At 34.7% G+C, this 19,978-nt stretch overlaps 1 protein-coding gene across 1 annotated transcript in view; it reads left to right on the top strand.

The window, feature by feature from the left end:
* The window catches only part of LOC133206148 (sodium-dependent serotonin transporter-like), a 172,494-nt gene that overhangs the window by 121,144 nt on the left and 31,372 nt on the right, over positions 1-19,978 (top strand). The window contains exons 4-7 of the mRNA XM_061342080.1: positions 9,084-9,222; positions 9,374-9,508; positions 10,646-10,749; positions 13,459-13,583. Coding sequence (XP_061198064.1) covers positions 9,084-9,222; positions 9,374-9,508; positions 10,646-10,749; positions 13,459-13,583 — 503 coding nt within the window. The remainder of the gene's footprint in view (positions 1-9,083; positions 9,223-9,373; positions 9,509-10,645; positions 10,750-13,458; positions 13,584-19,978) is intronic.

The following is a 19,978-nucleotide window of genomic DNA, read 5'->3' on the forward strand; positions in this document are numbered from 1 at the left end:
CAAGAAAGAGCGGTTGTTCTCCGAAGTTAACATCGTTTTGGGGAGGACCTTTCTTGGTTGAAGACAACTGTCGGATGTTTTATATAAGGTTGCATGCGGAACAAAAAGCAAAAGCACTATTATTCACTCTGATCGCATGCGAGAGTGTAAATCACAGACACTCCAAAGAGAAAATAACAGCATTTTAGAGAGTCCAAACAGTGCGGAAGATGATACTCGAGAAAGTCTTATAGAAGAAAATGAAGAACAGTATGGTATCAATGAAAAGCCAAGCGATCGTGCTCTGGATAAGCCTAGGCGCATTAGAAATGCACCTGCGTGGCATGATGATTTTGTAGTAGAATACAAAATATAGAGCATGCGAATAATTGTATACAGTTTAAATAATTATCTGCCTGATTTTACGAGAGTTTGTTTGTTTGTTGAAAATGGTCTTAGTTTTAATGTTATGATCTTTGTGTTTCGATGTATATATGTGGGATTTCAATTTTGTTCCTTGTGATTTAAGAGGAATGCAAGACGCATTTCCTAGAGCCACGGGTAATGAAGCAGCGTTGTAATTAAGATCGAATTATCCCTCCGATTCTCGCTAGTTACATTGTGGTGACTTCCTGTTTCTTTGCGTTGTTCCATTCTGTTCTCAGCAGGTCACGTGACCTAAGGGTATATACGAAGACAATAGGGTTGATTATGTAGTCTGTTGCTGACGGCTGGTTTGTAAAGACGGTCTAAAAAGAAGAGCCAAACGTGTTAGGTACTGTAATACCTGAAAAAAGTCTTACGTCTCTGAAATAGGCTTTCGGAACTTTGTAGTGAATATATAATCATATATATTATAATAATACATGGGTTTGGCTGGAGGTGAGAAGCTAATGCGCTTTAGTCCTTGGAAGGCGCGTGCGCTCCCGAGAAACGATAGGGATATGTACATATTTCTAATTTAAAACTGTGATTGAGAAAATTTATTAATTCTTTAATTGTTGAGATAGAATAGCCGAATCCCATAAAAGAACCCAAAAACGTTACACTCTTGTATCCAACTCTTTGTAGACTGATATACAAAATTGTGATATTATCAGTAGTTATAGATCACAGGCACTTGGGGTATGCCCCCCCCCCCCTTTCTATTTTTTTTCTTTTTAAATATGGGGACGAGTCACTTTTTTCCTATTTTTGTATTCTAATATGCACTATATGTTATCAATAATGTAACTCTTTTGTCTCTATAGGCTATTTTTAAATAAATCGTTTTCGACCGATACATAAAAAAGAGAGAAGGCTTGCAACTCTTTTCTCGTCGCCTACCTTATCTCGCTTAAACTTCGCCTGATTATTCATCTAAAGCATAAGGACACATGGAATATGCATACGTCAATAAATTTGTTACACATTCTTCTTCCTTTTCATATTTCCACTTAATTTTCATGTGCCCCCGATTTGTATATATTTCTATTAAATCACCCGCATCTAGGGTAGATTTTGTTGATGTGCACCAGCTGGTGGAAAAGGGGGGGGGGGTGTCCATACCCCAAGTGCCTGTGTTATAGATCAGATACTAGTAATGCGACAGTTTGACTTATCTTAAGTTCAATGATTTCTAACATGTGAAAGGTTTATGGAAATTTAAAAATTCTCTCTTCAAAGACCCAAAATTTATTAAAATTACAAATGTTATTCATCAGGTTAAGAAACAATCTACAGTGCAAGTTTATAATGGATCTTGTATTAATGTCATATCAAATTCTGAAACACAGTTTACCATAAATGACCAATTATTTTTAGAGATACTACTATAAAGGAAGTAAGAGCTAAAACAATTTCATATGCAAGGTATATTAAAAAGGAGAGGGTAAAAAAAAGCGAAAGACTTAACTGTTGAAATTACGGAGCTGGAAAAAAATATGACGGTAATCTTACTATTATTGCTGAAAAGAAAAAAGGCATTAGAATCAATAGGGCAACACAAACTTATGGGTAATATGATAAGGTCAAGGGCAAAATGGATTAGTGAAGGAGAAAAACCAACAAGTTATTTTATTAAATCTTGATAATAGACATTTAACAAATAAAATAATACCCAAAATAATTAAAAGTGAAAATAATGAAGAAAGGGAAATGACAAACCAATCTGAAATTCTAGAGAAAGTTGATAAATTTCATTAAACATTATATGCACCTGAAGTAGCAGAGGATGTTAAATTGAATATAAAAAACTCCCTTGAAGAATTTAATGTCCCTATATTAGAGGACACTGAATGCTACCTGTTGAAAGGTGCCATATCATATAATGAAGTTCTATCTGTATTGAAGACAATGTCTTATAATGAAAATCCAGGTAGTGATGGCTTTACAGCAGAATTTTTTAAAGTATTCTGGAGAAATCTAGTTCATTTTGTAGTACGCTCTTCGAATTAAGGCTATGAAATAGGCGAATTTTCTTCCGCACAAAAAATAGTCTCCTATCAAAAGAAGGAAAAAGTAAATTTCATTTCAGCAATTGGAGACCAATATCACTGCTTAATGTTACTTATAAAATTGGATCAGGATGCATAGCGCACAAATTAAAACAAGTTTTAGTTAAGATCAGACAGGTTTAATATCGGGGATATACATTGGAGAGAATATATGATTTGATGCACTACACAGAATTACATGACATTCCTGGAATTTTAGTCATGATAGATTTTGAGAAACCCTTTGACTCTGTCTCGTGGACTTTAATTCAAGAAAAATTAGAATTTTTTTTTTTAATTTTAGACCATGTTCTTGCAACTGGATAATTTTTTATTCAAAATAATATAGTTTCATGTGCGTCTCAGGCAGGAATTTTATCTAACTTTTTAAAGTTAAGTATGTGCTGAGATACTGTCTATTAAAATCAGAAATAATGAGAATATCAATGGAATTAAGATAAAAGACACAGAGTACTTAATGTCACAATATGCAGACAACACAATGATAATACATGATGGTTCTGAAAAATCGTTAAAGGCTACAATTCTAGAATTAGAAGAACTGTATGAAATCTCTCCCTTGCAAAATCCTCAAAATGAATCAATCAGAAACCCAAATTGTTTGAAGTATTCTGAGGATAGACTCTTCCTGAATTGAAATTTCAATGGACAACAAATTTCAAACGTTTAGGAATTTATTACGATGTTAACAAAACAAAGATCACTAAATTGGATTATGACAAAAAATTGGTTAAATTGGTTAAGACCATCATTGAGCAATGGAAAAAAAAAAGAAACTTAACTCTTATGGGAAGAATTACATTGATTAAATCACTTCTTATATCACAGCTTAATCATTTATTTATTACTTTACCAAACCCACCTTTAGGTGTTGTGAAAGCCGTAGAACAAAATCACGAAAATCCTGAACTTTATGTCTCAAATACATTTTTGATTCCTGTAAATAACAATACATACTATATACTAAATAGTTAATGTAATGAATGCAACAATGTTACTTGTATACGAGGGGTGATCAAAAAGTTCGCGAACTAATTGAATCACTTCTTTAAAAGAAATAAAATGAAGTTTCAGTGTTTATTATTTTTTAAAGTAGTCCTCTCCGATTTTAATGCACATCTGCCATTGTTCTGCCCATGCGTGAATCACGTGATCCAGGCAGTCATGTGACATGCTCCGAAGCAGTCTGTTCAGAGAAGCTAAAAGATTTTTCAGAGTCTTATATTTCTTACCATGCAAGTTATTTTTTTTTTAACAAAAACAGTCCATCTGTCAGAAATGGCCAAATCTCGGCAATAGGATGGGAGGATAAGGATATCCCTTCCCACAATTAGTATGGTACCCATCACAACCCGAGTCCTCTGTCTTGGGAGAGTCGATTTTCCAATGTGGATAAAGTATGGGCGCCTTCTTTTTATCATATCTCATATGTTTAAAGTCTAAAGTAAACGATATTTTAGCGATTTAATAATTATATTATTGTTAAGATATACAACCATTTTTCTAATTGTTACTTGACGATGTTTCATAACAAATTGCTCAACTAAGGACACATCTTTTTCCCGGATTGCTTTCGCTGGGCAACAGAACAAACATCATTTTTAACCGTCTTCCTGTCTTTACTTAAACAATCAATCCAATTAATGATTGAACTTCTGGTAAGTCTTTTGTCTTCATAAACCTTGTACAAATTATCATATTCTACTGCAAAGGAATTTCCAAGATATATGTTAAACTTTACAGCCGTTCGTTGCTCGAGTACGACTGAGTCAACCATTTTTTGTCACAAGTGACCTACATATTGACGTCATTTTCACATTGTGACGTCACAAACACGGAGCAAAACATTATTTAACATATGTGTATGACTATATGTGTGCCAAATTTCATTCTGATCTGAATTGTGGTTTTGTAAATATAGAGATAGTTCGCGAACTTTTTGATCACCCCTCGTATGTATACAGCCCAAAAATGCTCAATATGTGTTCAAGTGCTCAAAAGAAAAACATGTCAGATATTAGTGTTCATGATTGGGTACTAAAAACTAGCCTTACTACGAATGTTACACAGATAAGTCCTCAAAATAATTTAATTCAGAATGAAAATTTACCCAAAAAGTCATGCTCACAAAGTAATGTTACTAGATTTGGACTAGTTAAAAGAGGTTTAAGTTGTGGAAATTTAAATGTATGTCATCTAATACCCAAAATTGACGAAATCAAATTGTTGCTTCAGGACAAATATTCTCTCGATATTTTAGGACTCTGTGAAACATTCTTAAATGATTAATTCAGGTTTAGATATTAGTGGATTTACTTTTGAGAGAAAGGATAGATGTTTTAAATCGGGTGGGGGTTTTGTTGTATATATTTCAAATCATATTACTTAAAAAAGTAGAACTGATTTTGAAGTATAAGTGATATTTGATTTGTATTTGAAAAAGTTAAACCTTTGCTATAAGTTGCCATACGGGGGCATCAGTGTTTCACAAACACATCTTGCTCATACTTCTAATGCTTACACTTTACGTTCAGAATCTAATTTTTTGACCTTCGCCTGCCAAAACACCGAACAAATTTGTTTAAAAATTCCCTCCAGAATATTTCTGGTGTATATATTTGGAACAGTTTGCCTTCAGATATTAGATGTGCACCAACTCTGTCAGTCTTTAAACGAAATGTAGAAAAATATATCTTCATCAATAGAATTTCATTACTCTGATTTATATCTTTTGAACATGTATGTGGTGTCAAATATTACACATGTGACATTAGATTACTTTATATGTCATGATAATATATTTGTTGATTATTATTATCATCATCATCATGTGACATTGTACATGTATTATAATTCAATTTCTAGTTCTTAATCTTTGCTACTTTGATGTAATATTTGTTATAATTAGAAGGCCCTAAGGAAGAATAGTGTGTCACACTAATCAGGCTACCTTCTCTAAATAAAGTATTATTATTAGGGTCTTTCCTCTTCAGCTTCTTCTTATTTTTTTTTCTACATCGGTATCTCAGTAACGGTTCAGTGGATTTTTATGAAACTTTCAGAGATGATAGCAAATGATGTTTTCTCGGGAAGTTTTTTTTCATTTTTAATGATTTCACTTCCGGTCGCAAAATATGACGTATTTATGACGTTTTGCTGCAATTCTGGTCTGTCCTACTGCGAATAAAAAAACTGAGCAAAACGAAATTTGAAATTTTCAGGAATGATAGAATGTGACCTTTACATGTGCACCCGACTTATGAAATTTTAAGAAGATGCTTAAATTTTTACAATTTTAAAGTTAAATTTTTCTCAAAAAAATATATCCGATTTTAAAATTTTTTATATTGTCAAATATATATTGGCAAGAACTTTTCAAAAATGTATTTGTTTTGCATGTGAGTACATTAATAAACAAGATATAAGCTCAGGTGTACGTGTTAGGACACTTGAGTGCAGCTGTACTCTAAGAACTTTTCTTTAAAAAAAATCATCACTCTTTTATTTCTTGACCGATTTTTAAACTTTTTACATCGTCAAATAGATCTTTACAAGACCTTTTCAACAGTATATTTGTTTTTACTGTAAATATACTAATAAAGAAAATATGAGCTCTGGTATGTTAGCTTTTTGTTTTGACAGGACATGTCAAAATCATTGTCAAGGATACTTGCGTATGACCGTACTCTTTGATCTTTGGCAGATATCCTTTGATTTCTTTAAAAAATCATTACTCTTTCATTTCTTGTTGTTGTTATTATTATTATTATTATTAAATAAATTGATTTTTAATTTTTTATGGAAATCAAATGTAGACAGAATACAAAGAAAAGTTGTGACTCAGGAGTATGAACAGGGAGGATTTAATATGGTTGACATTGCTACTTATATAACACCTTTAAAATCTATATGGATAAGAAGAATAATTTACAACAATAACTCAAAGTGGAAGATTTAATGGGAAAATAGTGTTGACATGGATAAACTTTTAAATACAGGATCAGATTATGTGTCACATTCACGTGAGAATGTGCAAAATAAATTTTGGAGAGATGTTTTGAAAGCTTTAAAGGAAATTCAAGAGAAAAAGAGATAAGAAATTGGCAGGAATATGCCTGCCAGCCGTTATGGTATAACAACAATTCAAAATTGAAAATCAAACAATATATTCTTATGGTGAATCTAACAAAATCAACTAGAAATTGCTGTACAGCTGGACATTGCCAAATTAAATGATACATTGTTTCTTCCTCTGCTTCACAAAATGTACATAGATTAGAATCAACTTTACCTTTTTTAATCATAAGACTATTGGTGGTTATTCTATAATGATTGATTCTATATTGAAGCCATTGTAATTTACTGTTTTGGGTTGTAAAAAAAAGTAGATAATAAATTGCTTTCCAGTGTGTATCTGTCAAGTTGAAGAAATTTGCCCATTTTCCCATACCATCAGGTTTTATTACTGATTTATTTAGCAAATCATACATAGACTTTGATCACTTTTTGGTCAACACGAAGACTTTGATATTGCATGGAATTTCTGGTTTATGAATAAATTCATTTTTACAAACGTTATACAGTTTTAAATCTGCCAGTATCGCTTGTACTATGCCTGTATAAGTTAAATGGTTGATTTGAATATCAAAATTTTATTGAATGCTGTCTAATGATAAGAAGTTACTGTTCTCATCTAAAAAATCATATACATATTTTATTCCCTTTACATACATGTACCAGGACATGTACTGAATACATGATATATATACAGTGGTCAAATAGACTTGTAAATAATAGATAAATAAAAATGAGACAAAAATACCTTATCTTTGTAAATTAAATGCTCTTCGAAGACCAAGAGAGCCCAGTGTGAGAGGAAATGTAATACGGTTTACCATGAGTTCAAACACTATTGTTTTGTTTAGTCTGCTTGTTGATGGTGACTAATGAGAGTGTATTACCACTGAAATGAAATATGGAGATAACAAAAACAGCATTTAAATTCAAAGTCCATTCAAACAATATAAATCAGGAGCAGAGCAAACACGGACCTCTAAAACATGAGAGATGGGATCAGGTGCCATGGAGGAGTGAGCATCCCCTACCGACCGGTCACACCCGCAATATTATGATTTGCTGCTGATTACTAGACTTACTATTTTGTTGATCACTGATCATCCCTTTTCTCTTGCTTTTGGGCAACATATCTTCAACTATCAGTTTATTTTTATGCCCCCGTAATCGACGATTCGGGGGCATTTAGTTTTTGCTCGGTCCGTCTTTCTGTCTGTTTGTCTACTTATCTGTTTGTCTGCAAAAACTTTAAAATTGCTCATAGCTTTTGATTTATTTGTTTATTGATGGTATTTATTTCCTGATTTCAATATTTGATTTATTGGAGCTATGACTTCCATATTTCACGTGTATTCCTTGTGACAGGTCTTTCTTTGCGTACCAACTTATTTGACCTCTTAACATCGGAGTTTGACCCACTTTTGCAAAATTTTGACAAATTTTAACCTTGGCTATAATTTTGGAACGGCTAAGACTAGGTCTATCATATTTCACATATGTATTCCTTGTGACAGGAGCTTCCCTTTTTTTGACCTTGGAGTTTGATCTACTACAGTAAAACTTTAACCATGGACCTACTATTTTAAAATTTTAACCTTGGCTTTAACCATAACTTTTGAACAGTTGGTGCTAGTGCTTTCATATTTCACAGGTGTATTCTTTGCGACAAAACCTTTCTTTGAGTACCAACATTTTTTTTAATCTCTGGACCTTGGAGTTTGACTTAAGCCTTCGCTAGTGCTTCACAAACAAGTCTTTTTATTCTATGGTATGCTGCTTTGGATCCTTTACAGTGTTATTCTCAGGTGACCGTGAAGGTCCTTGGGCCTCCTTATTCCATGTCACCTCCCTATGTGGTATATTGTGTTCTAATCATTAAAATAAGAAGTACAATTGTCCCTTTCCTATGACAGCCATAAATGAGTCTCTCTGTGACTGTGTTTATTTGTTGTTTAACGTCCCTCTCGAGAATTTTTCACTCATATGGAGAAGCGGCCACTTGCCGGTGGAGGGTTGTAAATTTAGACCTATGCTCGGCACACAGGGCCATTGAGCAGTGAGGGATCCCTTTCGTGGCAGCACCTACTGCGACACGGGACCTCGATTTATACGGTCTCATCCGAAGAACCGGTCTCCACGTCTCGCTGTGGGATTCGAACTCGCGACTTAAAGGATCAACTTCTTACACCACGACTCTAGAGCAAACGCTCTAACCACTGCGCCACGCGGGCGACCTCTTTAACTGTGTAATTTTCTAGTATGTTTTAATTCCTTTTTTTTCTTCACAATATTCTTGCGCTAACTTTCCTCCTGTGAAACAGCTGAAACTCGGCTTTTGCGTCTATTATGCATACAAGTTCTGTTGTTGATCGTAAAAAGCATCTGACCTTGCCAAAAAATTATCATACTATTAAGTATTTTGTCCGCACGGTCAGGTGCTTTTGTGCAACGACGACATTCAAAACGTTGTGGTGGTGGAGACACATTATACAGAAGTTTACAGTTTTTATATCAAATATTTGAATGCAATTTTAGCAATGAAGTATTAAAGGTACAGCATTCGTACGGAATAGAGGATTTAGGAGATCTCCGGTGGCAATTGGTGCTATCTCTGGCCGCTGTGTTTTTAATTGTGTATTTCAGTCTTTGGAAAGGAATCAAGTCATCAGGAAAGGTAATTAATTAAAAGAGAGACAATCTCCCTTGGAATATCGACTGAGAATCTTTTCTGCACCGTTTATAGACTTTATACATATTTATCAGTTAAACTATATTTAAAATCAAAAATATCTTTATTAAATTATTTTATTCTGAATAAATTTCAGGCAGTATGGGTGACAGCTACAGTGCCCTACATTGTACTTATAATTCTTCTGGTTCGGGGTTGTATGTTGCCCGGTTCCGTGGAGGGAATCAAGTATTATATCACACCTGTCTGGAACAAACTTCTGCACGAACAGGTGACTCAGACATAACGAAATATGTTCAGTTCAGCAGAGTTGTAAAGTGAAAGATAAGGAACTGTCAGAGAACGAATGAATATAAAAATTAACAAATTAGGGGACGACCATTTGATTTTGAAGGGGGGAGGGCCTGGCAGGCAAATTTTTCCGAGACAGATTATTTATTTTCATGTCGGTGAAGGACAGATTATGTATTTCCAAGATGATCAAGGACATATTATTTATTTTCTTCTTCAATGAAAAAAATGTAGCAAACAAAAAATTTTATTAAAAAAAAAGAGGAGGGAAAAAATTGCCAAACTCTGAACTTATATTGGGGGATAGCATCAGGCAAGGGCAGAGTATTTATTTTGTTGCCAGTCGAGGACGGATTATTTCCCAACATTTTCGAAGAGATTATTTCCAAAATCTGCCCCCCCCCCTTTCAGAAATGGTCGTCCCCTTATGAACCAAATCTTTTGCATCATACAGTCGAACAGCTGTTACACAATAATTTTGTTTTATTTTGGAATTGAATGCCGATGCCCGGTTTGTCTTAAACTTTAAAAAAAACTTTGTAAATTACATGTCTCCATCATATTTTCTCTCCCATTGGGCCTATGAGGCGCAGTGACCTTGCACATAGTTTCTAGATTAAGGTCACAGCAGATACTTTATTTGATTGATTTCTCTTAAACAAAACATTTCACAAACATCTAAAACTTCTAAACTTAATGATATATTTACCGCTGATACTTCCAACAAACAGTTTATTTCGAATCGAGGAAAGAATAATTCCAAACCTTATTCCACACAACTCAATATTCATCAGAAAATTAAAGAACAATACTCATAACATGCTGAATCTTACGTTTCATTTCAATTTCTTGAATTGCAAGTTCGAAAAACAAGTTAGAATAACAAAAAATATTCAGTTCAGCAAGGCAGCAAATAGCATCGAATTATTATCGGATTATTACTTCCGTTATGCACGTACCCACTAACCCACACACTCAAAAACCCCTTACTATATCCCCTCCAACTTAATTTGTTGCGAGGGGATATTTGAATATGACACAGGTATTAAATTTCATGGATTTGTCCATCCACCAAAGTAACTTTTTTATTAATCAGGTTTTGCTTATTCTGTTCAAGGTGTGGATCGATGCCGCTTCCCAGATCTTTTTCTCTCTAGGACCGGGGTTTGGTACGCTTCTAGCCTTGTCCAGCTACAATAACTTCCACAATAACTGTTATTTGTAAGTGGAAAACTACATAATTTAACCTTTTTGAAAGGTTTGTTTTTGCAATTATCGTTGATGATTTATTAAAGTTTATTAGGTCACCTGAGTCACTCAGACGACCTATTGTTATCTGTTTTCGTCCGTCGTCGTGCGATGTGCGTTAACATTTGAACATTTTCAGCTTCTTCTCTGAAACCGCTTAACCAATTTCAATCAATTTTGGCATATAGCATCTATAGGTAAGGGGAACAAAAATTGTGAATTTCATGGTCCCTGTCCCACTGGGGCATGAGGGGTGGGGCTAAAACCACCAAAATTAATGCAATCTTTAAATATCTTCTTTACTCTTAGACATCAAGCTGAAGCAGTCAAACTGTTGGCATGATGAAATAAGCAAGGCGCCCTCTACCAAAATGTTGAAATGCATGGCCCCAGGGTCAGGGGATCATGCTAAAGCGGGACTCTGTTGAATATATACAGGTGTAATGAAAATGCATTATTTCTTTAAAAATCTCCTCCTCTGCTCCTGGTTATTAAGCTGATGAACTACATGTTAGTATATAGTTATGATGAGCAAGAGTGCCTCTTCAAAAATTTTCAATTTCATGGCCCCTCGGTCAGGGGTTCTGGTGTAAGGGCGGGACTCTAATGATTATATAGTGAAAATGCATTATTTCTTTAAAAAATCTTCTCCTCTGCTCCTGGGTATTTTGCTGATGAACTAAGTACATAGTAATGATGAAGAAGGGTGCCTCTTCCAAAATTGTCAATTTCATGGCCCTGGGTCGGGGGTTCTGGTGTTAGGGCGGGGCTCTAATGATTATATACTGAAATGCAATGATTTTTTGAGAATCTTCTCCTTTGCTTCTGGGTATTAAGTCGATGAACTAAGTACATAGTTATGATAAGGAAGGGAGCCTCTTCCAAAATTGTGAAATATGTGGCCTGGATTAGAGGTTCCATGGGGGGGGGGTATTTATTGGTTTACTGAAAATGAATTAATGCTTTGAAAAATCTTCTGTTCTGCCCCTTAGTATTAAGCAAACTTGTTGCATAGTTATGATGTAGAAGCGTATCTCTTCCATAATTGTAAATTTCTTGGCCCCTGGGTCAGGGGTTCTGGTTCTGGTATTTGGGCGAGGCTTTATTGATTATATAGCAAAAATGCATTAATACTTTGAAAAGCTTCTCCTCTGCTCCTGAGTATTGAGCAAACAGACTAAATGCAATGACATAGATGTAAATGTATAAATATAAATGTAAGTAAATGTACCTTTTCTCTATTGTATCTAGGAGGCAAACAGAGTACAAAATTTCAATAAGTGAAGTAAATGAGAGTTACTCCACTCTCTGCGAAATTGTGTTAAATCAAGAAATTCTTGTATATAATTTCATTAACAGGTTATTTGATGGAATGAGAATACAAGAAAGAATGTGATATATATATATATATATATATATATATATATATATATATATATATATATATATATATATATATATATATATATATAGAAACAAAATAAAAATTAATGTTTGGTTTAAACGAACAAAGCATGCTCAAATTCGGATTCTTGCCTGGAAAGCAGTATTTAAGATTGAAAAAAGATTATTTATTTAGCAAAAGGGCCAGTTGTACTTAGTATATGTATAATGTAGTGTTCTGTTGGATAATTGACGTCTTATTGTCAGGTAAAGTCATCAGAGTTTAGTTGGTAAGAGACTGCAAAAAGTTGTTTTATACTTTATCAAAGTGAACAAGTGAACAGAGAGCCAGGGTGACTAGGGGACATTTATTTACTGATAAGTGGCAAATAGCCATGTTGTATACTAAACCAAGTGGAGAGTGCTGGTTACAAGTATTACCAAGTTTTTTTGTGTAGCCAAGAGGCAAGTGTTGGTATCAAATGTTACCAGATGGCAAGCAGCGAAGCTGTTTTTGTAGCCTAGAGGCAAAACCTCAAGTAAATATACAAGCATTAAAGATTTTTCTTTGTGTACTTAATTGTGGCACTAGGCAAGTGACAAAAACATATCTGTATAAACTGAATACCTTAAACATTAGGCAAGTGTTCATTTTACATGTATTTGTATATTTTGCATTCATTATCATCCACGTAAAACTTGGGAAAACCAAGTAGAATCCCAAGGGGATCATGCGGGTCTCGTACGTTACAATAAGCAAGGGCATTTTACCAGATTTTTGAAATTCTTGGGCAACATAGCATAATCTTTCAGTTAAGATCAGACGAACGTTCCTCAATTAATCATAATTGTCATTCTCTTTTGATTTATAAATTGTTTTCAATATGTTTAAAAAATAAGTTTACCAAAAATTGTGACATCGGCAATTCAAAAGATTACCCATAAGGATTATATAAGAAATATCACCCTCTGGTATCTTGTCCAAATCCCTGGTAAGGTACCTCAATTTTTGGTGCTGAAATTTGTTTAGGAAGTTAAACTTCAATGACAAATTTATGGGAAAAATTATATATTTTCTAGGAACGTGTCGTCTGACCTTAATTTTGTTTTGTACTTCTATGGATCCTTTACAGTGTTAAATTATACTCAGATGACCGTTAAGGCCATTGGGCCTCTTGTTTCCCTTTACTCTACTGCACCACAATCCTCTTTTATAAAAAAAGTTTTGAAAATAACTTTTTAAAGCATTTTGTATTGCGTTTACTGTATTAGTTCAATTACATTGCTTTCTATTAACAGTGACGCCATAACAGTGAGTATAATTAACTGCATGACGAGTTTTCTGGCCGGGTTCGTTGTTTTTGCTGTTCTGGGTTATATGGCACAAGCTCAGGGTGTTTCTATTGAGAATCTTCCAACCAGTGGTGAGTAGAATGTACACAGTTTTGTATTTATATCCTTGCAACAAAGCTGCTAGGGAATGTGGTAACTCGCATATATGTGGCTCTGACCGTCCCTTCCAATATTTATAATACTGATTTATTTAATCTTTGACCAGGGGAACAAGCCTATTTATTTGAAGGTCACTGTGAGCCCTTTCCAATGTTGCAGACAGAATGTGAAAATATTTGATCAGTCAACTCGAACTAGCTACATAGGTGGTAAATTACCAGACATTTTAGCGTCAGAGGATCATACATGTAGTGTTACATGGCATCAATGTAGTGGTCATGGCATGTAGTGTATCATTTGACTTTTCACCATCAAACTTGCTGTAGAGATGATAGATGCCAAAAGAAGCAGGGTTATGAGGGTTTAAAGCCAGTAAAGGTCAAGTTAATAATCTGTAATGGATGTTTATCACCTAATGAACATAATTTAAATAGTTCACTTGACTTTTGAAATCCCGTATTTTGTACAAGATGCATGATGCACAGGAAAAAAAAATTCAAATGCCAAAAGATTACAGATCAAGGACAATGATTGGTGTTTATCATGTTGTTAACACTATATAAGAAACTGTCTTCTGTGAATGTTGTGAGGGGATGCTTGGCCTTTTAGCTGTCCCTTTTCAAAGTTGTTTCCATTATTGATATCTGAGTAATTTATATTCATTTTAAGGTCACCTGAGCCACTCAGGTAATCTTTTTCTATTTGGTTTTGTCCGTTGTCGTTCATCGTGCGTTAACATTTGAACATTTTCAGCTTTTTTTTTGGAACTGGTGAACCAATTTCAACCAATTTTGGCATATACAGTCAATGGGTGAAGGGGAACAAAAAATTTTAATTTCATGATCCCTGCCCCAGGGGCCTGAGGAGTGGGGCTAAAACAACCTAAATTAGTGCTATCTTTAAAAATCTTCTTTTCTCCTGGATATCAAGCAGTCAACTGTTGGCATGATTGTTATGAGCGTGGAGTCCCCTACAAAATTGTGAAATTCAAAGCCCCAGGGTAAGGGGTTTTGGAGTTTTTTTTTTGGGGGGGGGGGGCTGCTCTAATGATCAGACAGTGAAAATGAACACATTCTTTAAAAATCTTCTCTCCCCCTGTATATTTAGCAAATAAACTAAATGCATGGTTATGATGAGCAAGGGTGCCTCACCCAAATGTGAAATGTGTTGTCCCAGGGTCAAGGGTTCTGGTGTTGAAGGGGGAGGGCGGGGGCTCTGTTGAATTTCATGGCCCCTTGGTAAAGGATTCTGGTGTCAGGGCGAGGCTCTATTTTTTTCGATTGATTATATAGTGAAAATGCATTAAGTCTTTGAAAATCTTCTTCTCTGCTCCTTTGTATTTAGAAAATAAACTAAGTGCATAGTTGTGGTAAGCAAGGGTGCTTCTTCAAAAATTGTGAAGATTTGTGGCTCCAGGGTCAGGGGTTCTGATGTTAGGGGGGGAGCTCTTTTGATTATATAGTGAAAGTGCAATATTTCTTTGAAAATCTTTACTCCTCTGCTCCTGGATATTGAGCAAACAACGTAAATGCATAGTTATTTTGAGTAAGGTTGCCTCTTCCAAAATTGTGAATTTCATGGCCCCTTGTTCAGGAGTTCTAGTTCTAGGGCAGGGCTCTGTTGAATATATAATGAAATGTATTAAATTTTTGAAAATCTTCTCTGCTCCTGGGTATTTAGAAGATAAACTATTAACATGGTTATGATGAGCAAGAGTGCCTCTTCTAAAATTAGGAATTTCATGGCCCCCTGGGTCAGGGGTTCTGGAGGTATGGCAGGGCTCTATAGATCAAATATTGAATACGCATAATTACTTGAAGATAAGACTGGTCTAAAGATTAGAGTTACTAAGAAATCTTTTATTTTAGGGTTTATTGATGAAAACACTGATGTTCAAAATGCTATTCTTCTTTGGCTTAAATATTATATTTATACTGAAAGATGCACCCAGAAACCTATTAATGTACATACTGCAATATCAAAAATGAAATTTCATTATGAAACACAAAAATTTATTTCTTATAAGAATGGGGGAAAGGAAAAGTTTGATACCCAGTGGAACAGGTGGAACCTACTATTCTCTTAATTCTCTCTCTCTCTCTCTCTCTCTCACATAAAATCACACTTCTGCTTCTGAAACTTGATGTATGTATATATTGTTATGTATGTTGTGTGAATAATAATAATAATAAAAAAGAATATGCATAATGAGCCATAGCTACCTAACCGACGACACGGCCGACTCAAGAATTTAAAAGGAAATCATCTGTTTCTATTTATCGATATACCTTTTCAATTCAAGATCGACCTGTGTTATATCATTTTTGGACGAGTGTTATATTTTCTTAGTTGCAAGTATGTCAAATAACAGTCATTTTACTTGTTCAATAAATATTCTAATTCTGAGGCAAAAGATTTACAAAATCAATAAAAAATAAAACAAGTAGCTATGAATATGCAAAATTTAATAAAATAGTGTAGGACTGTGTATTCCCGAGATACTTTAAAAGTGTAATGTGTAATTATATCTTTCTGAAATTTTGTATATTATGATACATAAGAAAGAAAAACGTAGAAAAGATACAGAAAGAAAAAAATTAAAAAGGCACAAAAGAAAAATGTTGGGCTCGAACTCGGAATCACAACTTTACATTCTACCGCGCCACGAAGTTATTGATGTCAAATGGATAAATTTAAGACAGATTGCTTAATCTGTAGATAATATGAGAAGAAAATCTAAATACATATTTTCATCATTTTTAATATGAAGATCACCTTTAACCAAAATTATCTAAATGTAATGAAGTGCAGTCATATCTAAATAAAATTATTCAAAAGTTTTGCTGGTTAAGGGTGGTCTTTGTCATCGCTAGGCGAATACTTCAATATGTACTATATACTCAATACAAACTGGATGATTTTCATAATTGTCATATGAGGTAACTATAAGCATTTAAATATCATTATTGTGCGATTTCGATTTACGTATGTATAAACTAATTTGTATGACAAACTTTTTATTTAACAATGTATTTAAGAAATCTCTACTAGAATAGGCGAAAATGCCTTAGTAGTATCAAATGCGCTCTTTTCTAAATATCTTCTTCTCTACCCCTTTGTATTTAACAGACAAATAAATTGCATAGTTATGGTGAGCAAGCTTAAGGAAGTTTTTTTTCAAAAATTAAAAAATTCATTGCCTTGGATCAGGGGTTTTGGTGTTAGGGTGAGGCTCTGTTGAATATATCGTGAAAATGCATTATTTCTTTGAAAAGCTTCCTTTCTGTCCGTGGGTATTTAGCAAACATACTTTATGTATGCTTCTAATGAGCAAGGGTGCCTCTTCCAAAATTGTGAATTTCTCGGCCCCTGGGTCTAGGGTCTCTGGTGCTAGGGTGAGGCTCTGTAAATTTTTAGTCTACTGAGAGAAGTTATTCCCCTTTGCTATTCACCTGTGATAATTAACCACTGTAAATGATGTAATTCAAAGCTCAATTGAATAAGATAATTGTAAAGGATTTTGATCATTTATACATGTAACACAAAAAGTACTTTCATAGTTTTTAATGGTCGGATAGAGTTGTAAATATTGGATCATAAATTTGTTTGTTTGTTTATTGTTTAACGTCCCTCTCGAGAATTTTTCACTCATATGGAGACGCCACCACTTGCCGGTGGAGAGCTACAAATTTTGACCTATACTCGGCACTCAGGGCCATTGAGCAGTGAGGGATCTTTTTCGTACCGGGACCTACTGCGACACGGTACCTCGGTTTATACGGTCTCATCCGAAGGACCGGTCTCCACGTCCCACAGTGGGATTCGAACCCGCGACGTAAGGATCAAGTCCTTACTCCGCGACTCTAGAGCAAACGCTCTAACCACTGCGCCACGCGGGCGACTGGATCATTCATAGACAAGAATGCCATATCTGTGTACATCAAATGTTCTTTAGAAACAAGTGAGGGAATGCAAGTGTGAGAGGGGATGAGATTGGGTTTCTAATAGTGCTTAAACACTATTGATTTGCTCAGCCAGAATGGTGATATAGTGACAAATGGACATTTGCGGAATAGCTGACAATGAACTACAGACTTCAGACTTCGGACTTTAAATAAGGGGAACATTTCAAAATGTATAAATTATTAATCACCTTTTTATTTCTTCAATGGTAGTTTCAAATCATGGTTATAGACTTCTGTGACATCTATAAATAGGAATAAATGCGGAACATTAAGTTTACTTTTATGTTTCAGTCAAAGAAGTCACACCGAAAGCCTAAAATAGTACGGAACTTTTTTGCTTAGAAAAGCATTGTATGCCCCACTTATTTACACGCACAGTGTAAGAATTTGAGTTTCTAGTAGTTAAACTTCTTGTTTATTAATCTAATTTCAGACCTGTTTACCCACATTGTTGTCTCTCAGTATTTTGTATTAGTTTTGTCAGTGAGATTTGGCATTTCCCCCCCCCCATGCCCCCCCCCTTCCGGTTCGTAAGGCCATGCTAATGTATATAGAATTTGAACTGAATAGAGATATATGTTTGACTTTGTAGGAAACATGGATGCAGATTCCTGATCTCATATTATCTAGAAATATAGTGATTTTTTTGTTAGTACATGTAGATGTGAGCGGCCCTTTTTATACAGAGTATCCAAAGATAATTTTTTTTTACTATTTATTATATATAAAAATGATCATTTTAAAGCCAGTACATATAAGGTGAAATCCTCCTGTGCAGATGTATCAAAACTTTTTTAGTACCGTTGGATCCTAACACCCCCCCCCCCCTCCCGAGATGGGATTTTCTAGTTTAGACAATTCTCTGTTGTCAAAGATTTAAGTTACCCCCCCCCCCCCACACACACACACACACAGACGCACACTTTTACAATCGATGCTACGGTGATGAAAACATTACATGCACAGATTTTATGAAATTTCTTGAGAAAATTTTGGTATTTACAACATTCTTTTTCATTAAGTATGTAGAAAAATGAGCCAAAATCGTAACAAGGCATATTTTTGTCTCCGAGAAAAAGCTTTAAAAATTTATTGATTTTCATTAAATTTGGTTTCGAAATTATCCATCGTGTTTATATGAAATAAGACATTTTCGTATCAGTGCTTCTACAGAAAGTTTTGACAAATTCATTCCACGCAGTTCATAATCTTATAAACAAGTAAATAAAATTAGCAAAGTAAAGAAAATGGAGAGGCATGATGCAGCTAGGGCCCAAAACGTGCAGTAACCGCAATTGATGGAACGTCCTCAGTATGTAACAGATATTCCTCATTGAACCTCAACGGTTATTTTATTAGAGACATCGAATCTACCATGCCATACATGCTGAAATAATAACTGATAATTAAGAAAGAATTACGGAAGCGTATTAGTGCCACGTAAGATTTTTTTTTAAAGTTGGGCTGGAAAAGCATAAATTAAAAGTTGGAAAAGCCAAGATTAAGGTTGGAATTACCAACTTTAAAGTTGGAAAAGCCAACTTTAAAGTTGGAATTTCCAAATCTAAAGTTGGAATTTTTAAAGTTCCAACTTTAAAGTTGGAAAAGCCAAGATTAAAGTTGGAACTACCACCTTTAAAGCTGGAAAAGCCAACTTTAAAGTTGGAATTTCCAGCTTGAAAAAAATATTACGTGGCACTAATACGCTTCATAAGCGTAGAAGAATACATCATATAGATTGCGTTTTTCCTGGCTAAATGATGCGCAAGAGTATATTCGATGGCAAATAAATGATTGATTGTTTGTTGTTTAACGTCCCTCTCGAGAATTTTTCACTCATATGGAGACGCCACCATTTGCCGGTGGAGAGCTGCAAATTTTTGTCCTATACTCGGCACTTACGACCATTGAGCAGTGAGGGTTCTTTTTCGTGCCAGCACCTACTGCGACACGGGACCTCGGTTTATAGGTCTCATCCGAAGGACCGGTCTCCACGTCCCACAGTGGGATTCGAACCCGCGACGTAAGGATCAACTCCTTACTCCGTGACTCTAGAGCAAACGCTCTAACCACTGCGCCACGCGGGCGACTGCAAATTTTTTTTTTTTTTTTTTTTTTTTTTTTTTTTTTTGCAAATAAATGAATAAATGAACAAGCATTCTGAGAGTATTGCATGAGCAATACTAGTCCCCTACCGGCAAGTGTAATCTGGTTCTGTTCCCGTTAAGAATTGAAAATGCCATAATTCCGTCAAAAATTAATGAAGCGGGACGAAATGCAAACTTGATCTATAACTAATCAAGGTAAAGCCACATACCAAAAATCAGCTCAATATCTACAAGCGTTTAGAAGAAAATTGCGGAAAACCCGTAAAAATTGAAAAGGCCGTAATTCCGTCAAAA

The sequence above is a fragment of the Saccostrea echinata genome, unplaced genomic scaffold, assembly GCF_033153115.1.
Source record: "Saccostrea echinata isolate AGI-Se365-2 ecotype Australia unplaced genomic scaffold, CSIRO_AGI_Sech_v1 ptg000054l, whole genome shotgun sequence".
Lineage (NCBI taxonomy): Eukaryota > Metazoa > Mollusca > Bivalvia > Ostreida > Ostreidae > Saccostrea > Saccostrea echinata.